We start from the raw sequence: 25982 nt of genomic DNA, 5'->3' as shown, positions 1-25982 counted from the left end.
AGAGAGGGAACAGACCAGAACAGAGAGAGAGAGAGAGAGAAACAGACCAGAACAGAGAGAGAGAGAGAGAGAGAACAGACCAGAACAGAGAGAGAGAGAGAGAGAACAGACCAGAACAGAGAGAGAGAGAGAACAGACCAGAACAGAGAGAGAGAGAGAGAACAGACCAGAACAGAGAGAGAGAGAGAGAGAGAACAGACCAGAACAGAGAGAGAGAGAGAACAGACCAGAACAGAGAGAGAGAGAGAGAGAACAGACCAGAACAGAGAGAGAGAACAGACCAGAACAGAGAGAGAGATCAGAACAGAGAGGGAACAGACCAGAACAGAGAGAGAGAGAACAGAACAGAACAGAGAGAGAGAGAGAGAGAGAACAGACCAGAACAGAGAGAGAGAGAGAACAGACCAGAACAGAGAGAGAGAGAGAACAGACCAGAACAGAGAGCGAACAGACCAGAACAGGGAGAGATACCAGAACAGAGAGAGAACAGACCAGAACAGGGAGAGATACCAGAACAGAAAGAGAGAGAGAACAGACCAGAACAGGGAGAGAGACCAGAACAGAGAGCGAACAGACCAGAACAGGGAGAGAGACCAGAACAGACCAGAACAGGGAGAGAGACCAGAACAGAGAGCGAACAGACCAGAACAGGGAGAGATACCAGAACAGAGAGAGAACGAGAGAACAATGTTCCCTCTAAACCACACAGCTCCACCCAGACTGCTGCGCATTAAGAATAAAATGACCGCTGTGTCGAGGTCGTGGAAGATTGAACTCCACTCAACTTTAGTTGACACCCATGTTTCCCAACTCCGGTCCTCCTGTGCCTCCAGCAGCACGTTGTTGTCCCAGACAAACATACCTGAGTCAACTAGTCAAGGGCTTCATGATTATAGTTTTATTTAACATGTATTTAACAAGGGAAGTCGGTTAAGAACAAATTCTTATTTTCAGTGACGGCCTACCGGGGAACAGCAGGTTATAACTGCCTTGTTCAGTGGCAGAACGACAGATTTTTACCTTGTCAGCTCGGGGATTCGGTCCAGCAACGTTTCGGTTACTAGTCCAACACACCGATATTGGCCATATAACACAAATCCCAGAAGTGCCTGATTGTTATTATAAACTGGTTATCAACGTAATTACAAAGGTAAAAAGCTATTTGTTTGTCGTACCCGTGATATACGGTCTGATATACCACAGCTTTCAGACAATCAGCATCCAGGACTGGAACCACCCAGTTTATGTGATGTTTAAGACCGGAGGACAGACGCTGTCTGACTGGCTTTAATTACATCACCTACTTTGATCCCACTAACTCACATGTTATCATCCTCTCTCTCTCTACCTCTCTGCCTCTCTGTCTGTCTGCCTCTGTCTCTCTCTCTCTCCTCTCTGTCTCTCTCTCTCTCTCTCTCTCTGCCTGCCTGCCTCCCTGTCTGACTGCCTCTCTGTCTCCATCCCTCTATCCCTCTAGCAGATTACCTGCCCCTAGGCGTGACACTTGGACCCAGAGGGACACAGACAGACACCCCGGTCTGCAGTTGGTGTAGCAGAGAGAGAACATGGCATTGTCATTTAAGAAAGACCTGGAGAAGTACAAGGAGATTGACGAGGATGAGATCCTTAACAACCTGTCAGAGCAGGAACTCAAACAACTGGAGACTGCCCTGGAGGAGATGGACCCAGAGGTATGGAGGGGCGGGGGGGGGGGAGGAGTCTGTCTGTTTCTGTCTTCCTTGTGTTTTCTCCTTGTTCGCCAGACAGGCATCTCATTCTTATCAACTTTTAACCTCCGTCTGCCAAGCTTTTCTATGTTGACTTGCACGCAGAGTGGAGGAGGAGGCGCAGTAGAGGAGGAGGCGCAGCAGTGTAGAGGAGGCGGTGCAGTAGAGGAGGAGGAGGAGGCGCAGCAGAGTAGAGGAGGAGGACTGCTGCAGCAGAGTAGAGGAGGAGGCGCAGCAGAGTAGAGGGGGAGAAGGAGGCGCAGCAGAGTAGAAGGGGAGGAGGAGGAGGAGGTGCAGCAGAGTAGAGTAGAGGAGGAGGCGTAGAGGAGGAGGCGCAGCAGAGTAGAGGAGGAGGAGGAGGCGCAGCAGTGTAGAGGAGGCGGTGCAGTAGAGTAGAGGAGGAGGAGCGCAGCAGAGTGGAGAGGAGCGCAGCAGACCTGTAGAGGAGGAACGCAGCAGAGTAGAGGGGAGAAGGAGCGCAGCAGAGTAGAAGGGGAGGAGGAGGAGGAGGAGGAGGAGCAGCAGAGTAGAGGAGGAGGAGGAGGCGTAGAGGAGGAGGAGCGTGGAGGAGGAGGAGCGTAGAGGAGGAGGCACAGCAGAGTAGAGGAGGAGGAGCGCAGCAGAGTAGACAGGAGGAGGAGGCGTAGCAGAGTAGAGGAGGAGGAGGAGGAGGAGGCCCAGTCAGAGTAGAGGAGGAGCGCAGCAGAGTGAGGAGAAGGAGGCGCAGCAGAGTAGAAGGGGAGGAGGAGGAGGTGCAGTAGAGTAGAGGAGGAGGAGGAGGCGTAGAGGAGGAGGCGCAGCAGAGTAGAGGAGGAGGAGGAGGCGCAGCAGTGTAGAGGAGGCGGCGCAGCAGAGTGGAGGAGGAGGGCAGCAGAGTAGAGGAGGAGGAGGCGCAGCAGAGTAGAGGAGGAGGCGCAGCAGAGTAGAGGGGGAGGAGGAGGCGCAGCAGAGTAGAAGGAGGAGGAGGAGGAGGAGCAGCAGAGTAGAGGAGGAGGAGGAGGCGGAGAGGAGGAGGAGGCGTAGAGGAGGAGGAGGAGGCGTAGAGGAGGAGGAGGCGCAGCAGAGTAGAGGAGGAGGAGGCGCAGCAGAGTAGAGGAGGAGGAGGAGGAGGAGGCGCAGCAGAGTAGAGTAGAGGAGGAGGAGGAGGCGCAGCAGAGTAGAGGAGGAGGAGGAGGAGGCGCAGCAGAGTAGAGGAGGAGGAGGAGGCGCAGCGAAGGGGAGGGGGAGGAGGAGGAGGTGCAGCAGAGTAGAGGAGGAGGAGGCGTAGAGGAGGAGGAGGTGCAGCAGAGTAGAGGAGGAGCAGAGTAGTCAAACCCTTCCAGGACTTAGTGAGGTTAATTTTCCTTTTCAAGGGCCAGAGTGTGAGGTACAACAGACATTTATTTGTGATATTACACAATACAACAGAAGTATTGGGACGAGGCCAATGTGTTGGTACATCTCAAGTAGAGAACATCTTAAACATTCTTCTTGTCTTTCACTTATACACAGCATGAAGGAGATGAGTCCACTAACTAGGCAACCATAGGAACTCCACTCAACACAACACGGCACCGAATGCAGCCCTAATGTTTTTAAACATGGCACATGAATCCACCAATTACCAATTGATCAATCAGTCAATAAACCCATGTATCCACCCCTCTGTGTCTCCCCCCCAGAATGCATTGCTGCCAGCGTCGATGCGTCAGAAGGACCACACAGTGAAAGCAGCCACCGGCCCCTACAGCCGAGAGAAACTACTCAGTTTTCTGGAGAAGGAGGCCCTGGAGTATAAAGACAGAGATGATGTGGTGTCTTTCTCTGGAGAGAGGAAAGGTAGGAGGCCCTGGAGTATAAAGACAGAGATGATGTGGTGTCTTTCTCTGGAGAGAGGAAAGGTAGGAGGCCCTGGAGTATAAAGACAGAGATGATGTAGTCTCTTTCTCTGGAGAGAAAAGGTAGGAGGCCCTGGAGTATAAAGACAGAGATGATGTGGTGTCTTTCTCTGGAGAGAGGAAAGGTAGGAGGCCCTGGAGTATAAAGACAGAGATGATGTTGTCTTTCTCTGGAGAGAGGAAAGGTAGGAGGCCCTGGAGTATAAAGACAGAGATGATGTTGTGTCTTTCTCTGGAGAGAGGAAAGGTAGGAGGCCCTGGGGTATAAAGACAGAGATGATGTGGTGTCTTTCTCTGGAGAGAGGAAAGGTAGGAGGCCCTGGAGTATAAAGACAGAGATGATGTTGTCTTTCTCTGGAGAGAGGAAAGGTAGGAGGCCCTGGGGTATAAAGACAGAGATGATGTGGTGTCTTTCTCTGGAGAGAGGAAAGGTAGGAGGCCCTGGAGTATAAAGACAGAGATGATGTTGTCTTTCTCTGGAGAGAGGAAAGGTAGGAGGCCCAGTAGAAAAGTGGATTAATTGCCCCCCCAAAAATGGGCTCTATCCCTTTAAAAGCTAATCATATATATATATACACACCATTATTTATATATTTATTTACTCTGACATCACTCGTTCTGGTATTGCTTTCGTTTTTTGCTGTTTGTTTTATGTGTGTATTGCTAGGTATTCTTATTATACTGTTGGAGCTATAAACACCAGCATTACTGCACTGTTGGAGCTAGAAACACCAGCATTACTATACTGTTGGAGCTAGAAACACCAGCATTACTACACTGTTGGAGTGAGAAACACAGCATTACTCTACTGTTGGAGCTATAAACACCAGCATTACTACACTGTTGGAGACAGAAACACCAGCATTACTGCACTGTTGGAGCTAGAAACACCAGCATTACTGTACTGTTGGAGCTAGAAACACCAGCATTACTGTACTGTTGGAACTAGAAACACCAGCATTACTACACTGTTGGAGCTATAAACACCAGCATTACTACACTGTTGGAGTGAGAAACACCAGTATTACTACACTGTTGGAGTTAGAAACACCAACATTACTACACTGTTGGAGACAGAAACACCAACATTACTACACTGTTGGAGACAGAAACACCAGCATTACTACACTGTTGGAGACAGAAACACCAGCATTACTACACTGTTGGAGATAGAAACACCAACATTACTACACTGTTGGAGATAGAAACACCAACATTACTACACTGTTGGAGATAGAAACACCAACATTACTACACTGTTGGAGCTAGAAACACCAGCATTACTACACTGTTGGAGATAGAAACACCAGCATTACTGCACTGTTGGAGCTATAAACACCAGCATTACTATACTGTTGGAGCTAGAAACACCAGCATTACTGCACTGTTGGAGCTATAAACACCAGCATGTTGGAGCTATAAACACCAGCATTACTACACTGTTGGAGCTAGAAACACCAGTAGTTGGAGTTAGAAACACCAACATTACTACACTGTTGGAGACAGAAACACCAACATTACTACACTGTTGGAGACAGAAACACCAGCATTACTACACTGTTGGAGACAGAAACACCAGCATTACTACACTGTTGGAGATAGAAACACCAACATTACTACACTGTTGGAGATAGAAACACCAACATTACTACACTGTTGGAGATAGAAACACCAACATTACTACACTGTTGGAGCTAGAAACACCAACATTACTACACTGTTGGAGCTAGAAACACCAGCATTACTACACTGTTGGAGATAGAAACACCAGCATTACTACACTGTTGGAGCTAGAAACACCAGCATTACTACACTGTTGGAGCTAGAAACACCAGCATTACTATACTGTTGGAGCTAGAAACACCAGCATTACTACACTGTTGGAGCTAGAAACACCAGTATTACTACACTGTTGGAGCCAGAAACACCAGCATTACCACACTGTTGGAGACAGAAACACCAACATTACTACACTGTTGGAGACAGAAACACCAGCATTACTGCACTGTTGGAGCTAGAAACACCAGCATTACTACACTGTTGGAGCTAGAAACACCAGCATTACTACACTGTTGGAGCTAGAAACACCAACATTACTACACTGTTGGAGACAGAAACACCAGCATTACTACACTGTTGGAGACAGAAACACCAGCATTACTACACTGTTGGAGACAGAAACACCAGCATTACTACACTGTTGGAGATAGAAACACCAACATTACTACACTGTTGGAGACAGAAACACCAACATTACTACACTGTTGGAGATAGAAACACCAACATTACTACACTGTTGGAGACAGAAACACCAACATTACTACACTGTTGGAGACAGAAACACCAACATTACTACACTGTTGGAGATAGAAACACCAACATTACTACACTGTTGGAGCTAGAAACACCAGATTACTACACTGTTGGAGCTAGAAACACCAGCATTACTACACTGTTGGAGATAGAAACACCAGCATTACTACACTGTTGGAGATAGAAACACCAGCATTACTACACTGTTGGAGATAGAAACACCAGCATTACTACACTGTTGGAGCTAGAAACACCAACATTACTACACTGTTGGAGACAGAAACACCAACATTACTACACTGTTGGAGTTAGAAACACCAACATTACTACACTGTTGGAGACAGAAACACCAACATTACTACACTGTTGGAGATAGAAACACCAACATTACTACACTGTTGGAGATAGAAACACCAGCATTACTACACTGTTGGAGATAGAAACACCAGCATTACTACACTGTTGGAGATAGAAACACCAACATTACTACACTGTTGGAGATAGAAACTGTGAACGTGACCCATGAACTTGATTTGATGTAAATGCGTCATAATGCAGAAACCTCAATGTGACCAGAGGTGTTGGGGGTAACCAGAGGTGTTGGGGGTAACCAGAGGTGTTGGGGGTAACCAGAGGTGTTGGGGGTAACCAGAGGTGTTGGGGGTAACCAGAGGCGTTGGGGGTAACCAGAGGCGTTGGGGGTAACCAGAGGCGTTGGGGGTAACCAGAGGCGTTGGGGGTAACCAGAGGCGTTGGGGGTAACCAGAGGCGTTGGGGGTGACCAGAGGCGTTGGGGGTGACGAGAGGCGTTGGGGGTAACGAGAGGCGTTGCGGGTGACCGGGCGTTGGGGGTGACCGGGCGTTGGGGTGAATAGGCGTTGGGGGTAAATAGGCGTTAGGGGTAAATAGAGGCGTTGGGGGTAACCGGAGGCGTTGCGGGTAACCGGAGGCGTTGCGGGTGACGAGAGGCGTTGCAGGTGACGGAGGCGTTGCAGGTGACGAGAGGCGTGCAGGTGACGAGAGGCGTTGCGGGTGACGAGAGGCGTTGCGGGTGACGAGAGGCGTTGCGGGTGACGAGAGGCGTTGCGGGTGACGAGAGGCGTTTGCGGGTGACGAGAGGCGTTTGTGGGTGACGAGAGGCGTGCGGGTGACGAGAGGCGTTGCGGGTGACGAGAGGCGTTGGGGTGACGAGAGCGTTGCGGGTGACGAGAGGCGTGCGGGTGACGAGAGCGTGCGGGTGACGAGGCGTGCGGGTGAGGCGCGTTGCGGGTGACGAGAGGCGTGCGGGTGACGAGAGCGTGCGGGTGACGAGAGGCGTGCGGGTGACGAGGCGTTGCGGGTGACGAGGCGTTAGTGGGTGACGAGAGGCGTTTGTGGGTGACGAGAGGCGTTAGGGGTGACGAGGGCGTTGGGGGTAAATAGAGGCGTTAGGGGTAACCGGAGCGTTAGGGGTAACCGGAGCGTTAGGAGGCGTTGCGGGTGACCGGAGGCGTGCGGGTGACGGAGGCGTGCGGGTGACGGGAGGCGTTGGGGGTGATGTTTAGAGAGGCGTTGCGGGTGACGAGGGCGTTTGACGTGAGAGGGCGTTGCGGGTGACGAGAGCGTGCGGGTGACGTTTTGGTGACGAGCGTCGCGGTGACGAGAGCGTCGCGGGTGACGAGAGGCGTTTGTGGGTGACGAGAGGCGTTGCGGGTGACGAGGCGTGCAAGCGTTGCAGGTAGTCTTGAAGGCGAGGGCGTTGCGGGCGTGTTTAGATGTTGCGGCGATGTTTAGATGTTGCGGGCGATGTTTAGATGTTGCGGGCGATGTTTAGATGTTGCGGGCGATGTTTAGATGTTGCGGGCGATGTTTAGATGTTGCGGGCGATGTTTGTTTAGATGTTGCGGGCAATGTTTGTGGTCTTGAAGGGAAGGCTCTGTTTCAGACAGGTGTGTATTGTATTACAGGCAGTGTGTGTGTGTGTGTGTGTGTGTGTGTGTGTGTGTGTGTGTGTGTGTGTGTGTGAGATATTGGTCTCAGCTGTAATCAGTCCACTGCTGCGTCTGCAGGTATTACTAATGCATGTCTACTCTGGTCTTACACAATACACAGCTGAGAGAAGGGGAGGAGTGTGGGCTGGGGGAGGAGGAGGGGTGTGGGCTGGGGGAGGAGGAGGGGGGTGTGGGCTGGGGGGAGGAGGAGGGGTGTGGGCTGGGGGAGGAGGAGGGGTGTGGGCTGGGGGAGGAGGAGGAGGGGTGTGGGCTGGGGGAGGAGGAGGGGTGTGGGAGAAAAAAGCAATATGGTGGTACAGTCCAACTAGATTACAGAGGGATTTCATTGGGCTTGGACACACACACACACACACACACACACACACACACACACACACACACACACTAATACACACACACACACTAATACACACTTCTGGGTAGGAATATGCCTTTCATAGCCTCAAGTACCAGTATGTATATAGAGCAGGGTTAGGGTTGGTACCTCCAGTATGTATATAGAGCAGGGTTAGGGATGTTACCTCCAGTATGTATATAGAGCAGGGTTAGGGTTGGTACCTCCAGTATGTATATAGAGCAGGGTTAGGGATGTTACCTCCAGTATGTATATAGAGCAGGGTTAGGGATGTTACCTCCAGTATGTATATAGAGCAGGGTTAGGGTTGTCCCCTCCAGTATGTATATAGAGCAGGGTTAGGGTTGTTCCCTCCAGTATGTATATAGAGCAGGGTTAGGGTTGTTACCTCCAGTATGTATATAGAGCAGGGTTAGGGTTGTTCCCTCCAGTATGTATATAGAGCAGGGTTAGGGTTTTCCCTCCAGTATGTATATAGAGCAGGGTTAGGGTTGTTACCTCCAGTATGTATATAGAGCAGGGTTAGGGTTGTTCCCTCCAGTATGTATATAGAGCAGGGTTAGGGTTGGTACCTCCAGTATGTATATAGAGCAGGGTTAGGGTTGGTACCTCCAGTATGTGTATATAGAGCAGGGTTAGGGTTGTTCCCTCCAGTATGTATATAGAGCAGGGTTAGGGTTTTTTCCCTCCAGTATGTATATAGAGCAGGGTTAGGGTTTTTCCCTCCAGTATGTATATAGAGCAGGGTTAGGGTTTTTCCCTCCAGTATGTATATAGAGCAGGGTTGGGGTTTCTCCCTCCAGTATGTATATAGAGCAGGGTTGGGGTTCCTCCCTCCAGTATGTATATAGAGCAGGGTTGGGGTTCCTCCCTCCAGTATGTATATAGAGCAGGGTTGGGGTTCCCCCCTCCAGTATGTATATAGAGCAGGGTTGGGGTTCCTCCCTCCAGTTTGTATATAGAGCAAGGTTGGGGTTCCTCCCTCCAGTATGTATATAGAGCAGGGTTGGGGTTCCTCCCTCCAGTATGTATATAGAGCAGGGTTGGTACCTCCAGTATGTATATAGAGCAGGGTTAGGGTTCCTCCCTCCAGTATGTATATAGAGCAGGGTTGGGGTTCCTCCCTCCAGTATGTATATAGAGCAGGGTTGGGGTTCCCCCTCCAGTATGTATATAGAGCAGGGTTAGGGTTCCCTCCCTCCAGTATGTATATAGAGCAGGGTTAGGGTTCCTCCCTCCAGTATGTATATAGAGCAGGGTTGGGGTTCCCCCCTCCAGTATGTATATAGAGCAGGGTTGGGGTTCCCCCCTCCAGTATGTATATAGAGCAGGGTTGGGGTTCCTCCCTCCAGTATGTATATAGAGCAGGGTTGGGGTTCCCCCCTCCAGTATGTATATAGAGCAGGGTTGGGGTTCCCCCCTCCAGTATGTATATAGAGCAGGGTTGGGGTTCCCCCCTCCAGTATGTATATAGAGCAGGGTTGGGGTTCCTCCCTCCAGTATGTATATAGAGCAGGGTTGGGGTTCCTCCCTCCAGTATGTATATAGAGCAGGGTTGGGGTTCCCCCCTCCAGTATGTATATAGAGCAGGGTTGGGGTTCCTCCCTCCAGTATGTATATAGAGCAGGGTTGGGGTTCCCCCCTCCAGTATGTATATAGAGCAGGGTTGGGGTTCCTCCCTCCAGTATGTATATAGAGCAGGGTTGGGGTTCCCCCCTCCAGTATGTATATAGAGCAGGGTTGGGGTTCCTCCCTCCAGTATGTATATAGAGCAGGGTTGGGGTTCCCCCCTCCAGTATGTATATAGAGCAGGGTTGGGGTTCCTCCCTCCAGTATGTATATAGAGCAGGGTTGGGGTTCCTCCCTCCAGTATGTATATAGAGCAGGGTTGGGGTTCCCCCCTCCAGTATGTATATAGAGCAGGGTTGGGGTTCCTCCCTCCAGTATGTATATAGAGCAGGGTTGGGGTTCCTCCCTCCAGTATGTATATAGAGCAGGGTTGGGGTTCCCCCTCCAGTATGTATATAGAGCAGGGTTGGGGTTCCCCCTCCAGTATGTATATAGAGCAGGGTTGGGGTTCCCCCTCCAGTATGTATATAGAGCAGGGTTGGGGTTCCCCCTCCAGTATGTATATAGAGCAGGGTTGGGGTTCCTCCCTCCAGTATGTATATAGAGCAGGGTTGGGGTTCCTCCCTCCAGTATGTATATAGAGCAGGGTTGGGGTTCCTCCCTCCAGTATGTATATAGAGCAGGGTTGGGGTTCCCCCTCCAGTATGTATATAGAGCAGGGTTGGGGTTCCTCCCTCCAGTATGTATATAGAGCAGGGTTGGGGTTCCTCCCTCCAGTATGTATATAGAGCAGGGTTGGGGTTCCTCCCTCCAGTATGTATATAGAGCAGGGTTGGGGTTCCTCCCTCCAGTATGTATATAGAGCAGGGTTGGGGTTCCTCCCTCCAGTATGTATATAGAGCAGGGTTGGGGTTCCCCCTCCAGTATGTATATAGAGCAGGGTTGGGGTTCCTCCCTCCAGTATGTATATAGAGCAGGGTTGGGGTTCCTCCCTCCAGTATGTATATAGAGCAGGGTTGGGGTTCCTCCCTCCAGTATGTATATAGAGCAGGGTTGGGGTTCCCCCCTCCAGTATGTATATAGAGCAGGGTTGGGGTTCCCCCTCCAGTATGTATATAGAGCAGGGTTGGGGTTCCCCCTCCAGTATGTATATAGAGCAGGGTTGGGGTTCCCCCTCCAGTATGTATATAGAGCAGGGTTGGGGTTCCTCCCTCCAGTATGTATATAGAGCAGGGTTGGGGTTCCCCCTCCAGTATGTATATAGAGCAGGGTTGGGGTTCCCCCTCCAGTATGTATATAGAGCAGGGTTGGGGTTCCCCCTCCAGTATGTATATAGAGCAGGGTTGGGGTTCCTCCCTCCAGTATGTATATAGAGCAGGGTTGGGGTTCCTCCCTCCAGTATGTATATAGAGCAGGGTTGGGGTTCCTCCCTCCAGTATGTATATAGAGCAGGGTTGGGGTTCCCCCTCCAGTATGTATATAGAGCAGGGTTGGGGTTCCTCCCTCCAGTATGTATATAGAGCAGGGTTGGGGTTCCTCCCTCCAGTATGTATATAGAGCAGGGTTGGGGTTCCCCCTCCAGTATGTATATAGAGCAGGGTTGGGGTTCCCCCTCCAGTATGTATATAGAGCAGGGTTGGGGTTCCCCCCTCCAGTATGTATATAGAGCAGGGTTGGGGTTCCTCCCTCCAGTATGTATATAGAGCAGGGTTGGGGTTCCTCCCTCCAGTATGTATATAGAGCAGGGTTGGGGTTCCCCCCTCCAGTATGTATATAGAGCAGGGTTGGGGTTCCTCCCTCCAGTATGTATATAGAGCAGGGTTGGGGTTCCTCCCTCCAGTATGTATATAGAGCAGGGTTGGGGTTCCCCCTCCAGTATGTATATAGAGCAGGGTTGGGGTTCCCCCCTCCAGTATGTATATAGAGCAGGGTTAGGGTTCCTCCCTCCAGTAGAATTCCAGAACCATGATGTCATTCCAGAACCATGATGTCATGGCCCCTGATCTCTGGGGAGGAAGCCTGTCAGGAATCACCTCACACACATTCCTCTTCCCTCCCCCACTGTGTGTGTGGTGACAGACCATAGCAACAACTCTTGTTATCAGCGGGGGCTGATTTAATGAGTCTCGTGGAATTTACATTCGATTAGACCTTAAAAGTGATTTGTGTTTTACTTGTTGTATAAACACACCATGGGCACCAAAATCGGACTAAGTGGACTGGACAAGAGTTTCTGGAGAGACTTGAGAGCTTTTCAGTGATGAGCACAATTAATATTAGCAGCACAGATGTGCAGCCCAGTTCTGTTCAGCAGTGGGAAGGACAAGTCACACCCGGAACACACCGCCTACATCAGCTGGTGAGCTGCAGGGGAGTGTGAAGACAGGCTCTGATTATACACATCACACAGGGGACTCTCTGGCTTCCCCGTAGTGAACCAGTCACCACCAGCCTGGTTAGCTACCCTTTGCCTGGTGAAAAGGGATACTTCAGGATTTTGCCAATGAGGCCCTTCGACCCCATCATTGAGCTAACGCTAGTTAGCATTGGCTTGCAAAACCACTTCTACCTTCCTTCATACTGGACACAGAGACATACAAATGGTATCAGTGAGTTCATCTGACTCTGGGGAAGGGAAGTTGATAAATCCCCAAGTATCCCTTTAAGAAACACAAGCTGCTTTACAAAATTGAAAACAATAGCAGCAGTGAGTTTAATAGTAAAACGGTCTAACTATGTTTGTCTCTCCCCTTTGGTATAGAAAAGTAGTGCAGTTGTAGTCTCATTCAACCCTCCCACTTTCCCCACGGCGGTTTCATAGCCAAGTTCTGTAGCCAAGTCTCCCACTTCCTCAGAGAAACGTCTTGATTCAAGCCCTTACCGCTCAAAAGATATTACCCATAACACACCACTATGTATTGTATTGTTGTTGTGCCTCTCTCTTTCCCTCTAAAATGGCCCAATGTTTTCTTCATTTTGACAATAACTACAGTAAATCATTATTCAAAGGACTAAAATGTGACTTCAGTCGAGACTAAATCTAAAGTGTGCCAAAATTAACAGTGATCCACTGACTGACTCCCATTCTGTAGCAGCTCCATTCAGGCTCCATTCTGTAGCAGCTCCATTCAGGCCCCATTCTGTAACGGCCTGTAGAGACTCCATTCTGTAACGGCCTGTAGAGAGACTCCATTCTGTATCGGCCTGTAGAGAGACTCCATTCTGTATCGGCCTGTAGAGAGACTCCATTCTGTATCGGCCTGTAGAGAGACTCCATTCTGTAACGGCCTGTAGAGAGACTCCATTCTGTATCGGCCTGTAGAGAGACTCCATTCTGTAACGGCCTGTAGAGACTCCATTCTGTAACGGCCTGTAGAGAGACTCCATTCTGTAACGGCCTGTAGAGACTCCATTCTGTAACGGCCTGTAGAGAGACTCCATTCTGTAACGGCCTGTAGAGAGACTCCATTCTGTAACGGCCTGTAGAGACTCCATTCTGTAACGGCCTGTAGAGAGACTCCATTCTGTAACGGCCTGTAGAGAGACTCCATTCTGTAACAGCCTGTAGAGAGACTCCATTCTGTAACGGCCTGTAGAGAGACTCCATTCTGTAACGGCCTGTAGAGAAACTCCATTCTGTAACGGCCTGTAGAGAGACTCCATTCTGTAACGGCCTGTAGAGAGACTCCATTCTGTAACGGCCTGTAGAGAGACTCCATTCTGTAACGGCCTGTAGAGAGACTCCATTCTGTAACAGCTGGGGAGAAATTACAGGAAAGGGTTGAGAAACAGTGTAGAGGGTTTGAGATGTGGCTATGACTGGACTCTCTGTGGTTCTCCCTCTCTCTCGCTCTCTTTCTCTCTCACTCTCTTTGTCTCTCTCACTCTTTCTCTCTCTCTTTCTGTCTCTCTCGCTCTCTTTCTCTCTCTCTTTCTGTCTCTTTCTGTCTCTTTCTGTCTCTTTCTGTCTCTCTCTCTTTCTGTCTCTTTCTGTCTCTTTCTGTCTCTGTCTCTCTCTCTCTCTGTCTCTCTCTCTCTCTCTCTCTGTCTCTCTGTCTCTCTCTCTGTCTCTCTTTGTCTCTGTCTCTCTTTGTCTCTGTCTCTCTTTGTCTCTCTCTCGCCATTCTGTGTCGGTCCCTGTGGACAACAGTTTCAGTTACCCCCATTATAGACAGACACAGAGAGAAGCACCCAGGCTGCACCTAGAGTGTCTGTAGTACATACAACCTCACAGATATTTGACATGTAGGATATCACCTGTAGGGAAAGGAGAAGGTCATGCAGAGACAGTTGAACTGTGTGTTAACCAGAAGACTGTGGCTGTAAGTGCCGGGGATAGTAGACTAACTGTTAGCTGACTCTTCTCCAGAGGGCCTGACACAGGAAGTGGGGTGTTGTGGGTAATGGCTGTATTTACTGTTTAGAGGCTTTTCAGGAAGTGCCAAGGCCCCCTCGAGACTAGACCGCCTTTTAGACTGGAGAGTAGGGGGCACGGGTGGTGTTCTGTCGGAGGGGCGGCGGGGGAGGACCGAAGGACAATTAGATTTAAGTTTGAGTCATTTAGCAGACGCTGTTATTCAGAGCCACTTCTACTAGTGAGTGAATACATTCCCATGAAGGAAAGGGTCACTATCATTTCTAGTCTTTAAAGTGAGGGTGTCTGGGGGCACAGATGCACAGAGGTTATTCTCCTTGAGGGAGTTGTGTGGCAGGAGAAGAGGGGGAGGGGCTACTGAAGGAAAAGGCTACTGTATAGATTTGTTTAGTGTGTTGAGGGGGAGGGGCACTGATGGGGTTGTCTGGTACTGTATTTAATATACAGTACTTCATATACAGTACTTCATATACAGTACTTCATATACAGTACTTCATATACAGTATTTCATATACAGTACTTCATATACAGTACTTCATATACAGTACTTCATATACAGTATTTCATATACAGTACTTCATATACAGTATTTCATATACAGTATTTCATATACAGTACTTCATATACAGTACCAGTCAAACGTTTAGACACCACTACTCATTTAAAGGTTTTTCATTATTTTGACTGTTTTCTACATTGTAGAATAATAGTGAAGACATAAACTATGAAATAACACAAAATATAAAATATATTTTGATTTGTTTCCCACTTGTTGGTTACTACATGATTCCATATGTGTTATTTCATAGTTTTGATCTCTTTTCTACAATTAAGGGTTATTCTATATTTTTTTTAAAACTATTTTCTAAATTGTAGAATAGTTTTTTTTAAATATAGAAAAACCCTTGAATGAATAGGTGTTTCCAAACTGTTGACTGGTAACTGTTGACTGGTAACTGTTGACTGGTAACTGTTGACTGGTAACTGTTGACTGGTAACTGTTGACTGGTAACTGTTGACTGGTAACTGTTGACTGGTAAACTGTTGACTGGTAACTGGTAACTGTGACTGGTAACTGTTGACTGGTAACTGTGACTGGTAACTGTTGACTGGTAACTGTTGACTGGTAACTGTTGACTGATTAACTGTTGACTGAACTGTTGACTGGTAACTGTGACTGGTAACTGTTGACTGGTAACTGTTGACTGGTAACTGTGACTGGTAACTGTTGACTGGTAACTGTTGACTGGACTGGTAACTACTGGTAACTGTTGACTGGTAACTGTTGACTGGTAACTTGACTGGTAACTGTTGACTGGTAACTGTTGACTGGTAACTGTTGACTGGTAACTGGTTGACTGGTAACTGGTGACTGGACTAACTGTTGACTGGTAACTGTTGACTGGTACTGTTGACTGTTGACTGGACTAACTGTTGACTGGTACTGACTGTTGACTGGCAACTGCTGACTGGTTGACTGGTAACTGTTGACTGGTTGACTGTTGACTGGTAACTGTTGACTGGTAACTGTTGACTGGTAACTGTTGACTGGTAACTGTTGACTGGTAACTGTTGACTGTTGACTGTTGACTGTAACTGTTGACTGGTAACTGTTGACTGGTAACTGTTGACTGGTAACTGTTGACTGGTAACTGTTGACTGGTAACTGTTGACTGGTAACTGTTGACTGGTAACTGGTAACTGGTTGACTGTTGACTGGTAACTGTTGACTGGTAACTGTTGACTGGTTGACTGTTGACTGGTAACTGTTGACTGGTTGACTGGTAACTGACTGGTAACTGTTGACTGGTAACTGTTGACTGGTAACTGACTGGTTGACTGTTGACTGGTAACTGTTGACTGGTAACTGTTGACTGGTAACTGTTGACTGGTAACTGTTGACTGGTTGACTGTTGACTGGTTGACTGGTAACTGTTGACTGGTAGACTGTTGACTGGTTGACTGGTTGACTGTTGTTGACTGTTGACTGGTTGACTGTTGACTGGTAACTGTTGACTGGTAACTGTTGACTGGTAACTGTTGACTGGTAACTGTTGACTGGTTGACTGGTTGACTGGTAACTGACTGTTGACTGGTAACTGTTGACTGACTGTTGACTGGTAACTGTTGACTGGTAACTGACTGTAACTGACTGGTAACTGTTGACTGGTAACTGACTGGTAACTGTTGACTGGTAACTGTTGACTGGTAACTGTTGACTGGTAACTGTTGACTGGTAACTGTTGACTGGTTGACTGGTGGTAACTGTTGACTGGTAACTGTTGACTGGTAACTGTTGACTGGTAACTGTTGACTGGTTGACTGGTAACTGTGACTGGTAACTGTTGACTGGTTGACTGGTGACTGACTTGACTGGTAACTGTTGACTGGTTGACTGGACTGGTTGACTGGACTGAACTGGTTGACTGGACTGGTAACTGTTGACTGGTAACTGTTGACTGGTAACTGTTGACTGTTGACTGTTGACTGGTTGACTGCTGTGTGACTGGTAACTGTTGACTGGGGTAACTGTTGACTGGTAACTGTTGACTGGTTGACTGGTAACTGTTGACTGGTAACTGTTGACTGGTAACTGTTGACTGGTTGACTGTTGACTGGTTGACTGTTGACTGGTTGACTGGTAACTGTAAAGGATTACGTGCTGATGAGGTTGGGGAGAATAGCAGCCTCTGTATGTAGCTGTGTGTTGTAACGTCTGGCCAACAAGTTAGTTGCCCCCAGCAGCAGCATAGAGGAGTTTAGACTTTACTCTCTGTTCCGTGACTTCCTGTCTCTTTCCTTCTGCTGCTGCTGGGTTTCCATGGCAATGCCTCCGGGGTCCGACTGAAGGAGGGAGAGAGACGGGGAGGGAGGGAGAAAAGAGAGCGAGACGAGCGAGAGATGCAGACGGTCTTGTCTCCTCAGTCTGATGAAGATCTCCAGCTGTGTTATGTAAAGATGTCTGCACTCTGTCTCACACACACACGCACACGCACACGCACACACAAACCAAGACAAAGCATAAGGGTTCATGGGTAGACGGTACACAGGACAGACGGAAATAGCAGCAACCAGACAGAGCAGAGTAGAACACACTGTACCGCTTAGATACAGTCCATCCTGCAGTAGAACACACACCACTTAGATACAGTCCATCCTGCAGTAGAACACACTGTACCGCTTAGATACAGTCCATCCTGCAGTAGAACACACTGTACCACTTAGATACAGTCCATCCTGCAGTAGAACACACTGTACACACCTGCAGTAGAACACACTGTACAGCTCAGTCATCCTGCAGAGAACACACTGTACCACTTAGATACAGTCCATCCTGCAGTAGAACACACTGTACCACTTAGATACAGTCCATCCTGCAGTAGAACACACTGTACCGAGATACAGTCCATCCTGCAGTAGAACACACTGTAACACTTAGATACAATCCATCCTGCAGTAGAACACACTGTAACCATCTTAGATACAGTCCATCCTGCAGTAGAACACACTGTACCCTTAGATACAGTCCATCCTGCAGTAGAACACACTGTACCACTTAGATACAGTCCATCCTGCAGTAGAACACACTGTACCACTTAGATACAGTCCATCCTGCAGTAGAACACACTGTACCACTTAGATACAGTCCATCCTGCAGTAGAACACACTGTACCACTTAGATACAGTCCATCCTGCAGTAGAACACACTGTACCACTTAGATACAGTCCATCCTGCAGTAGAACACACTGTACCGCTTAGATACAGTCCATCCTGCAGTAGAACACACTGTACCACTTAGATACAGTCCATCCTGTCCATCCACTTAGATGTCAGTAGAACACACTGTACCACTTAGATACAGTCCATCCTGCAGTAGAACACACTGTAACACTTAGATACAGTCCATCCTGCAGTACACACTTAACACTTAGATACAGTCCATCCTGCAGTAGAACACACTGTACCACTTAGATACAGTCCATCCTGCAGTAGAACACACTGTAACACAGATACTCCATCATCCTGTAGAACCACTGTACCACTTAGATACAGTCCATCCTGCAGTAGAACACACTGTACCCTTAGATACAGTCCATCCTGCAGTAGAACACACTGTAACACTTAGATACAGTCCATCCTGCAGTAGAACACACTGTACCACTTAGATACAGTCCATCCTGCAGTAGAACACACTGTACCACTTAGATACAGTCCATCCTGCAGTAGAACACACTGTACCACTTAGATACAGTCCATCCTGCAGTAGAACACACTGTACCACTTAGATACAGTCCATCCTGCAGTAGAACACACTGTAACACTTAGATGACAGTCCATCATGCAGTAGAACACACTGTAGATACAGTCCATCCTGCAGTAGAACACACTGTACCACTTAGATACAGTCCATCCTGCAGTAGAACACACTGTAACACTTAGATACAGTCCATCCTGCAGTAGAACACACTGTACACTAGATACAGTCCATCCTGCAGTAGAACACACTGTACCCTTAGATACAGTCCATCCTGCAGTAGAACACAAGCCCCTCTCTCTAAAGCCCCCTCTTCTCTCTCTACATTTAGCCCCTCCTTCTCTCTCTCTAGCCCCTCCTTCTCTCTCTCTAGCCCCTCCTTCTCTCTCTCTAGCCCCTCCTTCTCTCTCTCTAGCCCCTCCTTCTCTCTCTCTAGCCCCCTCCCCTTCTCTCTCTCTAGCCCCTCCTTCTCTCTCTCTAGCCCCTCCTTCTCTCTCTCTGTGTGTCTTGTCTCTGGCTCTGTTGGCGTGTTCTCTAAAGACCGCTGTAGTAGACACACATTAGCAGCTAGGAGTTAGCGTTATGGATAAAAACGACCTCAGAATGAGTTGGAGCAGCTAATATACGTTAGCCGCTAGGAGTTAGCGTTATGGATAAAACGACCTCAGAATGAGTTGGAGCAGCTAATATACATTAGCCGCTAGGAGTTAGCATTATGGATAAAACGACCTCAGAATGAGTTGGAGCAGCTAATATACGTTAGCTGCTAGGAGTTAGCGTTATGGATAAAACAACCTCTAGAGACCCCAGAGCAGAAACATCATGACATCAATCTCAGCACAGCTCAGAGAAAATGAACTAAACAAGACAAGTACATGAGTAATGGAAATGTCTTGTGTGTGTTCATCGGTAAGATATGGGTTCTGGGGTGTGTGTGCTCTGGTTCGCTGGTGGTGATGTCATTCCTAGGTACAGTAATTACAGACTGCTGTATAGATATGCAGGCAGAGAGAGTGAGAGCACGGAAAATGTGTGTAATGGGAAATAGAATACTGTGTGTGTGTGTGTGTGTGTGTGTGTGTGTGTGTGTGTGTGTGTGTGTGTGTGTGTGTGTGTGTGTGTGTGTGTGTGTGTGTGTGTGTGTGTGTGTGACATGTGTGTGTGTGTGTGTGACATGAATTGACTAATGTAGTGTTAGTTCAAATAGACATAATTGAGAATAATGATAGCTGTATTATACAATTACAGACTGGAACACACACACCCACACACACACACACACACACACACACACACACACACACACACGGACAGTCAGGGCTAAGCAGTTGATTCCTAGAGGAACAATATAACCCGTCCAGATAGGAAGGGTTGGAGCAGGGGTTCAACACTATATGGGTCCTGAATCTCCCCTGGGTTCAACACTATATGGGTCCTGAATATCCCCTGGGTTCAACACTATATGGGTCCTGAATCTCCCCTGGGTTCAACACTATATGGGTCCTGAATATCCCCTGGGTTCAACACTAGTAGGGTCCTGAATATCCCCTGGGTTCAACACTATATGGGTCCTGAATCTCCCCTAGGTTCAACACTATATGGGTCCTGAATATCCCCTGGGTTCAACACTATATGGGTACTGAATCTCCCCTGGGTTCAAATACTATATGGGTCCTGAATATCCCTGGGTTCAACACTATATGGGTCCTGAATCTCCCCTGGGTTCAACACTATATGGGTCCTGAATCTCCCCTAGGTTCAACACTATATGGGTCCTGAATATCCCCTGGGTTCAACACTATATGGGTCCTGAATCTCCCTGGGTTCAACACTATATGGGTCCTGAATCTCCCCTGGGTTCAACACTATATGGGTCCTGAATCTCCCTGGGTTCAACACTATATGGGTCCTGAATCTCCCTGGGTTCAACACTATATGGGTCCTGAATATCCCCTGGGTTCAACACTATATGGGTACTGAATCTCCCCTGGGTTCAACACTATGGGTCCTGAATATCCCCTGGGTTCAACACTATATGGGTCCTGAATATCCCCTGGGTTCAACACTACTATGGGTACTGAATCTCCCCTGGGTTCAACACTATGGGTCCTGAATATCCCCTGGGTTCAACACTATATGGGTCCTGAATCTCCCTGGGTTCAACACTATATGGGTCTGAATCTCCCTGGGTTCAACACTATATGGGTCCTGAATCTCCCCTGGGTTCAACACTATATGGGTCCTGAATCTCCCTGGTTCAACACTATATGGGTCCTGAATATCCCTGGGTTCAACACTATATGGGTCCTGAATCTCCTCTGGGTTCAACACTATATGAGTCCTGAATATCCCCTGGGTTCAACACTATATGGGTCCTGAATCTCCCCTGGGTTCAACACTATATGGGTCCTGAATATCCCCTGGGTTCAACACTATATGGGTCCTGAATATCCCCTGGGTTCAACACTATATGGGTCCTGAATATCCCCTGGGTTCAACACTATATGGGTCCTGAATCTCCTCTGAGTTCAACACTATATGGGTCCTGAATATCCCCTGGGTTCAACACTATATGAGTCCTGAATCTCCCCTGGGTTCAAAACTATATGGGTCCTGAATCTCCCCTGGGTTCAACACTATATGGGTCCTGAATCTCCCCTGGGTTCAACACTATATGGGTCCTGAATATCCCCTGGGTTCAACACTATATGGGTCCTGAATCTCCCCTGGGTTCAACACTATATGGGTCCTGAATCTCCCCTGGGTTCAACACTATATGGGTCCTGAATCTCCCCTGGGTTCAACACTATATGGGTCCTGAATCTCCCTGGGTTCAACACTATATGGGTCCTGAATATCCCCTGGGTTCAACACTATATGGGTCCTGAACTCCCTGGGTTCAACACTATGGGTCCTGAATCTCCCTGGGTTCAACACTATATGGGTCCTGAATCTCCCCTGGGTTCAACACTATATGGGTCCTGAATATCCCCTGGGTTCAACACTATATGGGTCCTGAATCTCCCTGGGTTCAACACTAGTAGGGTCCTGAATCTCCCCTGGGTTCAACACTATATGGGTCCTGAATCTCCCCTGGGTTCAACACTATATGAGTCCTGAATCTCCCTGGGTTCAACACTATATGGGTCCTGAATCTCCCCTGGGTTCAACACTATATGGGTCCTGAATCTCCCCTGGGTTCAACACTATATGGGTCCTGAATATCCCCTGGGTTCAACACTATATGGGTCCTGAATCTCCCTGGGTTCAACACTATATGGGTCCTGAATCTCCCTGGGTTCAACACTATATGGGTCCTGAATCTCCCCTGGGTTCAACACTATATGGGTCCTGAATATCCCCTGGGTTCAACACTATATGGGTCCTGAATCTCCCCTGGGTTCAACACTAGTAGGGTCCTGAATCTCCCCTGGGTTCAACACTAGTAGGGTCCTGAATCTCCCCTGGGTTCAACACTATATGAGTCCTGAATCTCCCCTAGGTTCAACACTATATGGGTCCTGAATCTCCCCTGGGTTCAACACTATATGAGTCCTGAATCTCCCCTAGGTTCAACACTAGCGGAGTCCTGAATCTCCCCTGGGTTCAACACTATATGGGTCCTGAATCTCCCCTGGGTTCAACACTATATGAGTCCTGAATCTCCCCTGGGTTCAACACTATATGTGTCCTGAATCTCCCCTGGGTTCAATACTAGTAAAGTCCTGAATCTCCCCTGGGTTCAACACTATATGGGTCCTGAATCTCCTCTGGGTTCAACACTATATGGGTCCTGAATCTCCCCTGGGTTCAACACTAGATGGGTCCTGAATCCTGGAATCAAGTGGGATTTTGGGAAAGTTACTCTGGTTTCGCAACTCTAGACTCTAAAGCAGGGATGGGCAACTGGCAGATCAATCCCACCCCTCCGTTGGGGTCTCAACTTACTGTTGACAGTTAGATAAGTAGAATACACAAGTTGCAATTTCTAAATTTGGTTGTGCATAAGCAGTTTTTCTGCTTATGTCATTCACTGATAGTCAGTCAATTAGCCCATGTCAGCAAACACGCATGTTTAGGCTGCTAAGTTAGTTTTGCGGGCAGCTATCTAAACTTGTTATCATGGTTGACTTACCGGCCGGAGGACACACTGTACCATTTAGATTTTTGGTAGTTAGTCTCACTCAGATATCATATTAACAACTGCAAACATGTCCCCTTCATCCTATGGCCAGATGTGGTGAAAGAATATACACAGACTAAAGATTAAGTAGAAAATAGATCAATAAAACCCTTCTTGAAAACATCAGACTGAATGTAGATTTGAGAATGGGCTGTTGGGACCATTTCTTTATACATTGAGTGTTGTTATGACATTATTTGTAACAATGCAGAGTTTGTTTCTGGAGCAAAAAATGGTCTTGGGGGCTCCCGAGTGGTGCAGCGGTCTAAGGGTATGTCTGAGGTGTCACTACAGACCCGGGTTTGATCCCAGGCTGTGTCACAACTGACTGTGACCAGGAGTCCCATAGGCCTGGCATTATCGTGCTCTAGCGACTCCCTTATGGCGGGCTGGGCACCTGCAGGCTGACTTCCGATTGTCAGTTGAATGGTGTTTCCTCCGACATTGGTGCGGCTGGGTTAAGCTGACAGGTGTTATGAAGCTCATTTTGGCAAGTCATGTTTCGGAGGACGCATGAATCAACCTTTGCCTTTCCCGAACCAGTTGGGAAGTTGCAGCGATGAGACGAGATCGGGAATTGGATATGATGAAATTGGGGTGAGAAAGGGTGGTGGAACGAGAGAGAGAGAAAAGGGGCATCTGTACAGCTGAGTTCTGTCCGGGCCCTGGGCAAGAAAATTTGAGGCTCCCATCTTGGCGGTCGAGAAAACATTTAGTGGTTTTAAAGCTAATTTCCTACAATTCTACGCATTTTGACATGGCTAATGTTGTATTCTTATGCTCCAAACATATTAACAAATTCAATGACAGTCTGATTGTCTAGCTTTTATTTTGGTAATTGGAAGTCCTCAAAGATGATTGTTATTATAGGCTATTTAAAAACAAAACAAAAACAAAATATATATATATATATATATATATATATATATATATCCATTTTGTATTTGGTTTAGTAGTTTTAGTTTACCCTGAACATCCCAAGTAGTTTTGGAACCACTGCTGAGGATGGGAGGAGAATAATATATATAATAATATATGCCATTTAGCAGACGCTTTTATCCAAAGCGACTTTCATGTGTGCATACATTCTACGTATGGGTGGTCCCGAGGATCAGAACCCACTACCCCTGGCGTTACAAGCGCCATGCTCTACCAACTGAGCTACAGAAGGACCACACAGAAAAACGATCCATCTCCAAGTTAAAGGGCTACTTGGGGATTTTAACAACGAGGACCTTTTTTCTACGTCCCCAGGGTCCCATTAACTAGCGGATACCAGTTTTATGTCTCTCTGTCCAGTGATGAAGGAAGTTGGAGCTAACCAGCGGCAGATACCCATAGACTTCCAGTCATTGTGCTAACGCTAGTTAGCAACTTCCTTCAAACTGCACGGCGGAGACATAACAATGATATCAGTGAGTTCATCAGACTCCCTTTCAACTCCAGCTACTACTAACTTACTGGTTGTTGTTTCATATGCTGTATTGACTATATCGATGAGTTTATTAGCAGGGGTGATTGTTTATCTGTCTCTCTGGACATGAAAAATAAACAGTGGTTCTCTGGCTGACCGCCTTCGCTTCTGCAGTGCATTGTGGTCCTTCCTGTGTCAGCTGGGGGAATGACCTGTACAGAAGAGACCAGAGGGTCAAGAGGAAGTTGGATACATCTGCCTAGTCAGGTTCTCACTCTTCTCTCCCTCTTCTCTCTCCCCATCTCCCCATCTCTCTCTCTCCCCTCCCATCTCCTCTCCCTCCCCTTTCCCCCTCTCCCATCTCTCTCCCATATCTTCCCTCTCGCTCTGCCTCTGTAGGCAAGGCATTTGTTCCCAAGCAGCGGCCCATCGAGTCTCGTCAGGAAGAGGTAACGACCCTGACCCGGAACTAGAAGAGGCCCTGTCCAGTGCTACCGACACTGAACTCTGTGACCTGGCAGGTAAGGGGGAGGGGGTAGGTAGGCTGTCTTCTTAGGGACAGAGACGCACACAACCTCGCTCTCACTCTCTCTCTGTCTCTCTCTCTCTCTCTCTCTCTCTCTGCATTAGAAAGATCTGTGTATCTTACTGTCTCCAGTCTCTCCAAGGACAGCTAAATGCTAAATACAGGAGTCTTTCATACACACTGTCAGCCAGGCTTGTCCCATGGTACACACACTAAGCCTGTTGTTGTGTGTTTGTCCACAGCCATCCTAGGTGTCCATACCCTGGTGACCAGCACCCAGAGCTACGATGGAACCAGCAGTAAAGACGGAGGATACAACAGTGAGTACACAACCACAATGTAACCATAACACAACCACAATGTAACCATAACACAACCACAATGTAACCACAACACAACCACAATGTAACATAACACAACCCCAATGTAACCATAACACAACCACAATGTAACCATTACACAACCACAATGTAACCATAACACAACCACAATGTAACCATAACACAACCACAATGTAACCACAACACAACCACAATGTAACCACAACACAACCACAATGTAACCACAACACAACCACAATGTAACCACAACACAACCACAATGTAACCACAACACAACCACAATGTAACCACAACACAACCACAATGTAACCACAACACAACCACAATGTAACCATAACACAACCACAATGTAACCATAACACAACCACAATGTAACCATAACACAACCCCAATGTAACCATACAATGTAACCATTACACAACCACAATGTAACCATTACACAACCACAATGTAACCATTACACAACCACAATGTAACCATAACACAACCACAATGTAACCATAACAACCACAATGTAACGCAACACAACCACAATGTAACCATAACACAACCACAATGTAACCACAACACAACCACAATGTAACCACATAACACAAAACCACAATGTAACCATAACACAACCACAATGTAACCATAACACAACCACAATGTAACCACAACACAACTACAATTGAACCATAACCACAACACAACCACAATGTAACCACAACACAACCACAATGTAACCACAAACTACAACACAACCACAACACCACCACACGGCCACGTAACCACACCACAACACAACCACAACACCACCACAACGTAACCACAACACCACAAACGTAACCACAACACCACCACAACGTAACCACAACACAACCGCAACAACGTAACCACAACACAACCGCAACGTAACAACCACAACGTAACCACAACACCACCACAACGTAACCACAACGTAACCACAACGTAACCACAACGAACCTGGCACAACCACAACGTAACCACAACGTAACAAACCCAACGTAAACACAGTTACCACCATGTAACCTCTACACTACTAACCCCAACAT

General features: G+C 47.8%; 1 protein-coding gene across 1 annotated transcript; it reads left to right on the top strand.

Annotated features, from left to right (window-relative positions):
• Positions 1–1477: 1477 nt before the first annotated feature.
• Positions 1478–24906, top strand: LOC127919980 (tropomodulin-3-like; the record flags this gene model as incomplete). Its single annotated transcript, XM_052503829.1, is given in 5 exon segments — positions 1478–1691; positions 3389–3545; positions 24460–24516; positions 24519–24581; positions 24829–24906. Coding segments are annotated over 5 exon segments (481 nt in total), but the record flags the coding sequence as incomplete, so codon positions are not given.
• Positions 24907–25982: the final 1076 nt, after the last annotated feature.

Source organism: Oncorhynchus keta, unplaced genomic scaffold, assembly GCF_023373465.1.
Source record: "Oncorhynchus keta strain PuntledgeMale-10-30-2019 unplaced genomic scaffold, Oket_V2 Un_contig_18015_pilon_pilon, whole genome shotgun sequence".
NCBI classification, from domain to species: Eukaryota; Metazoa; Chordata; class Actinopteri; order Salmoniformes; family Salmonidae; genus Oncorhynchus; species Oncorhynchus keta.
The sequence above is the reverse complement of the archived record's forward strand: the minus strand, read 5'-3'. Positions and strand labels throughout refer to the sequence as shown.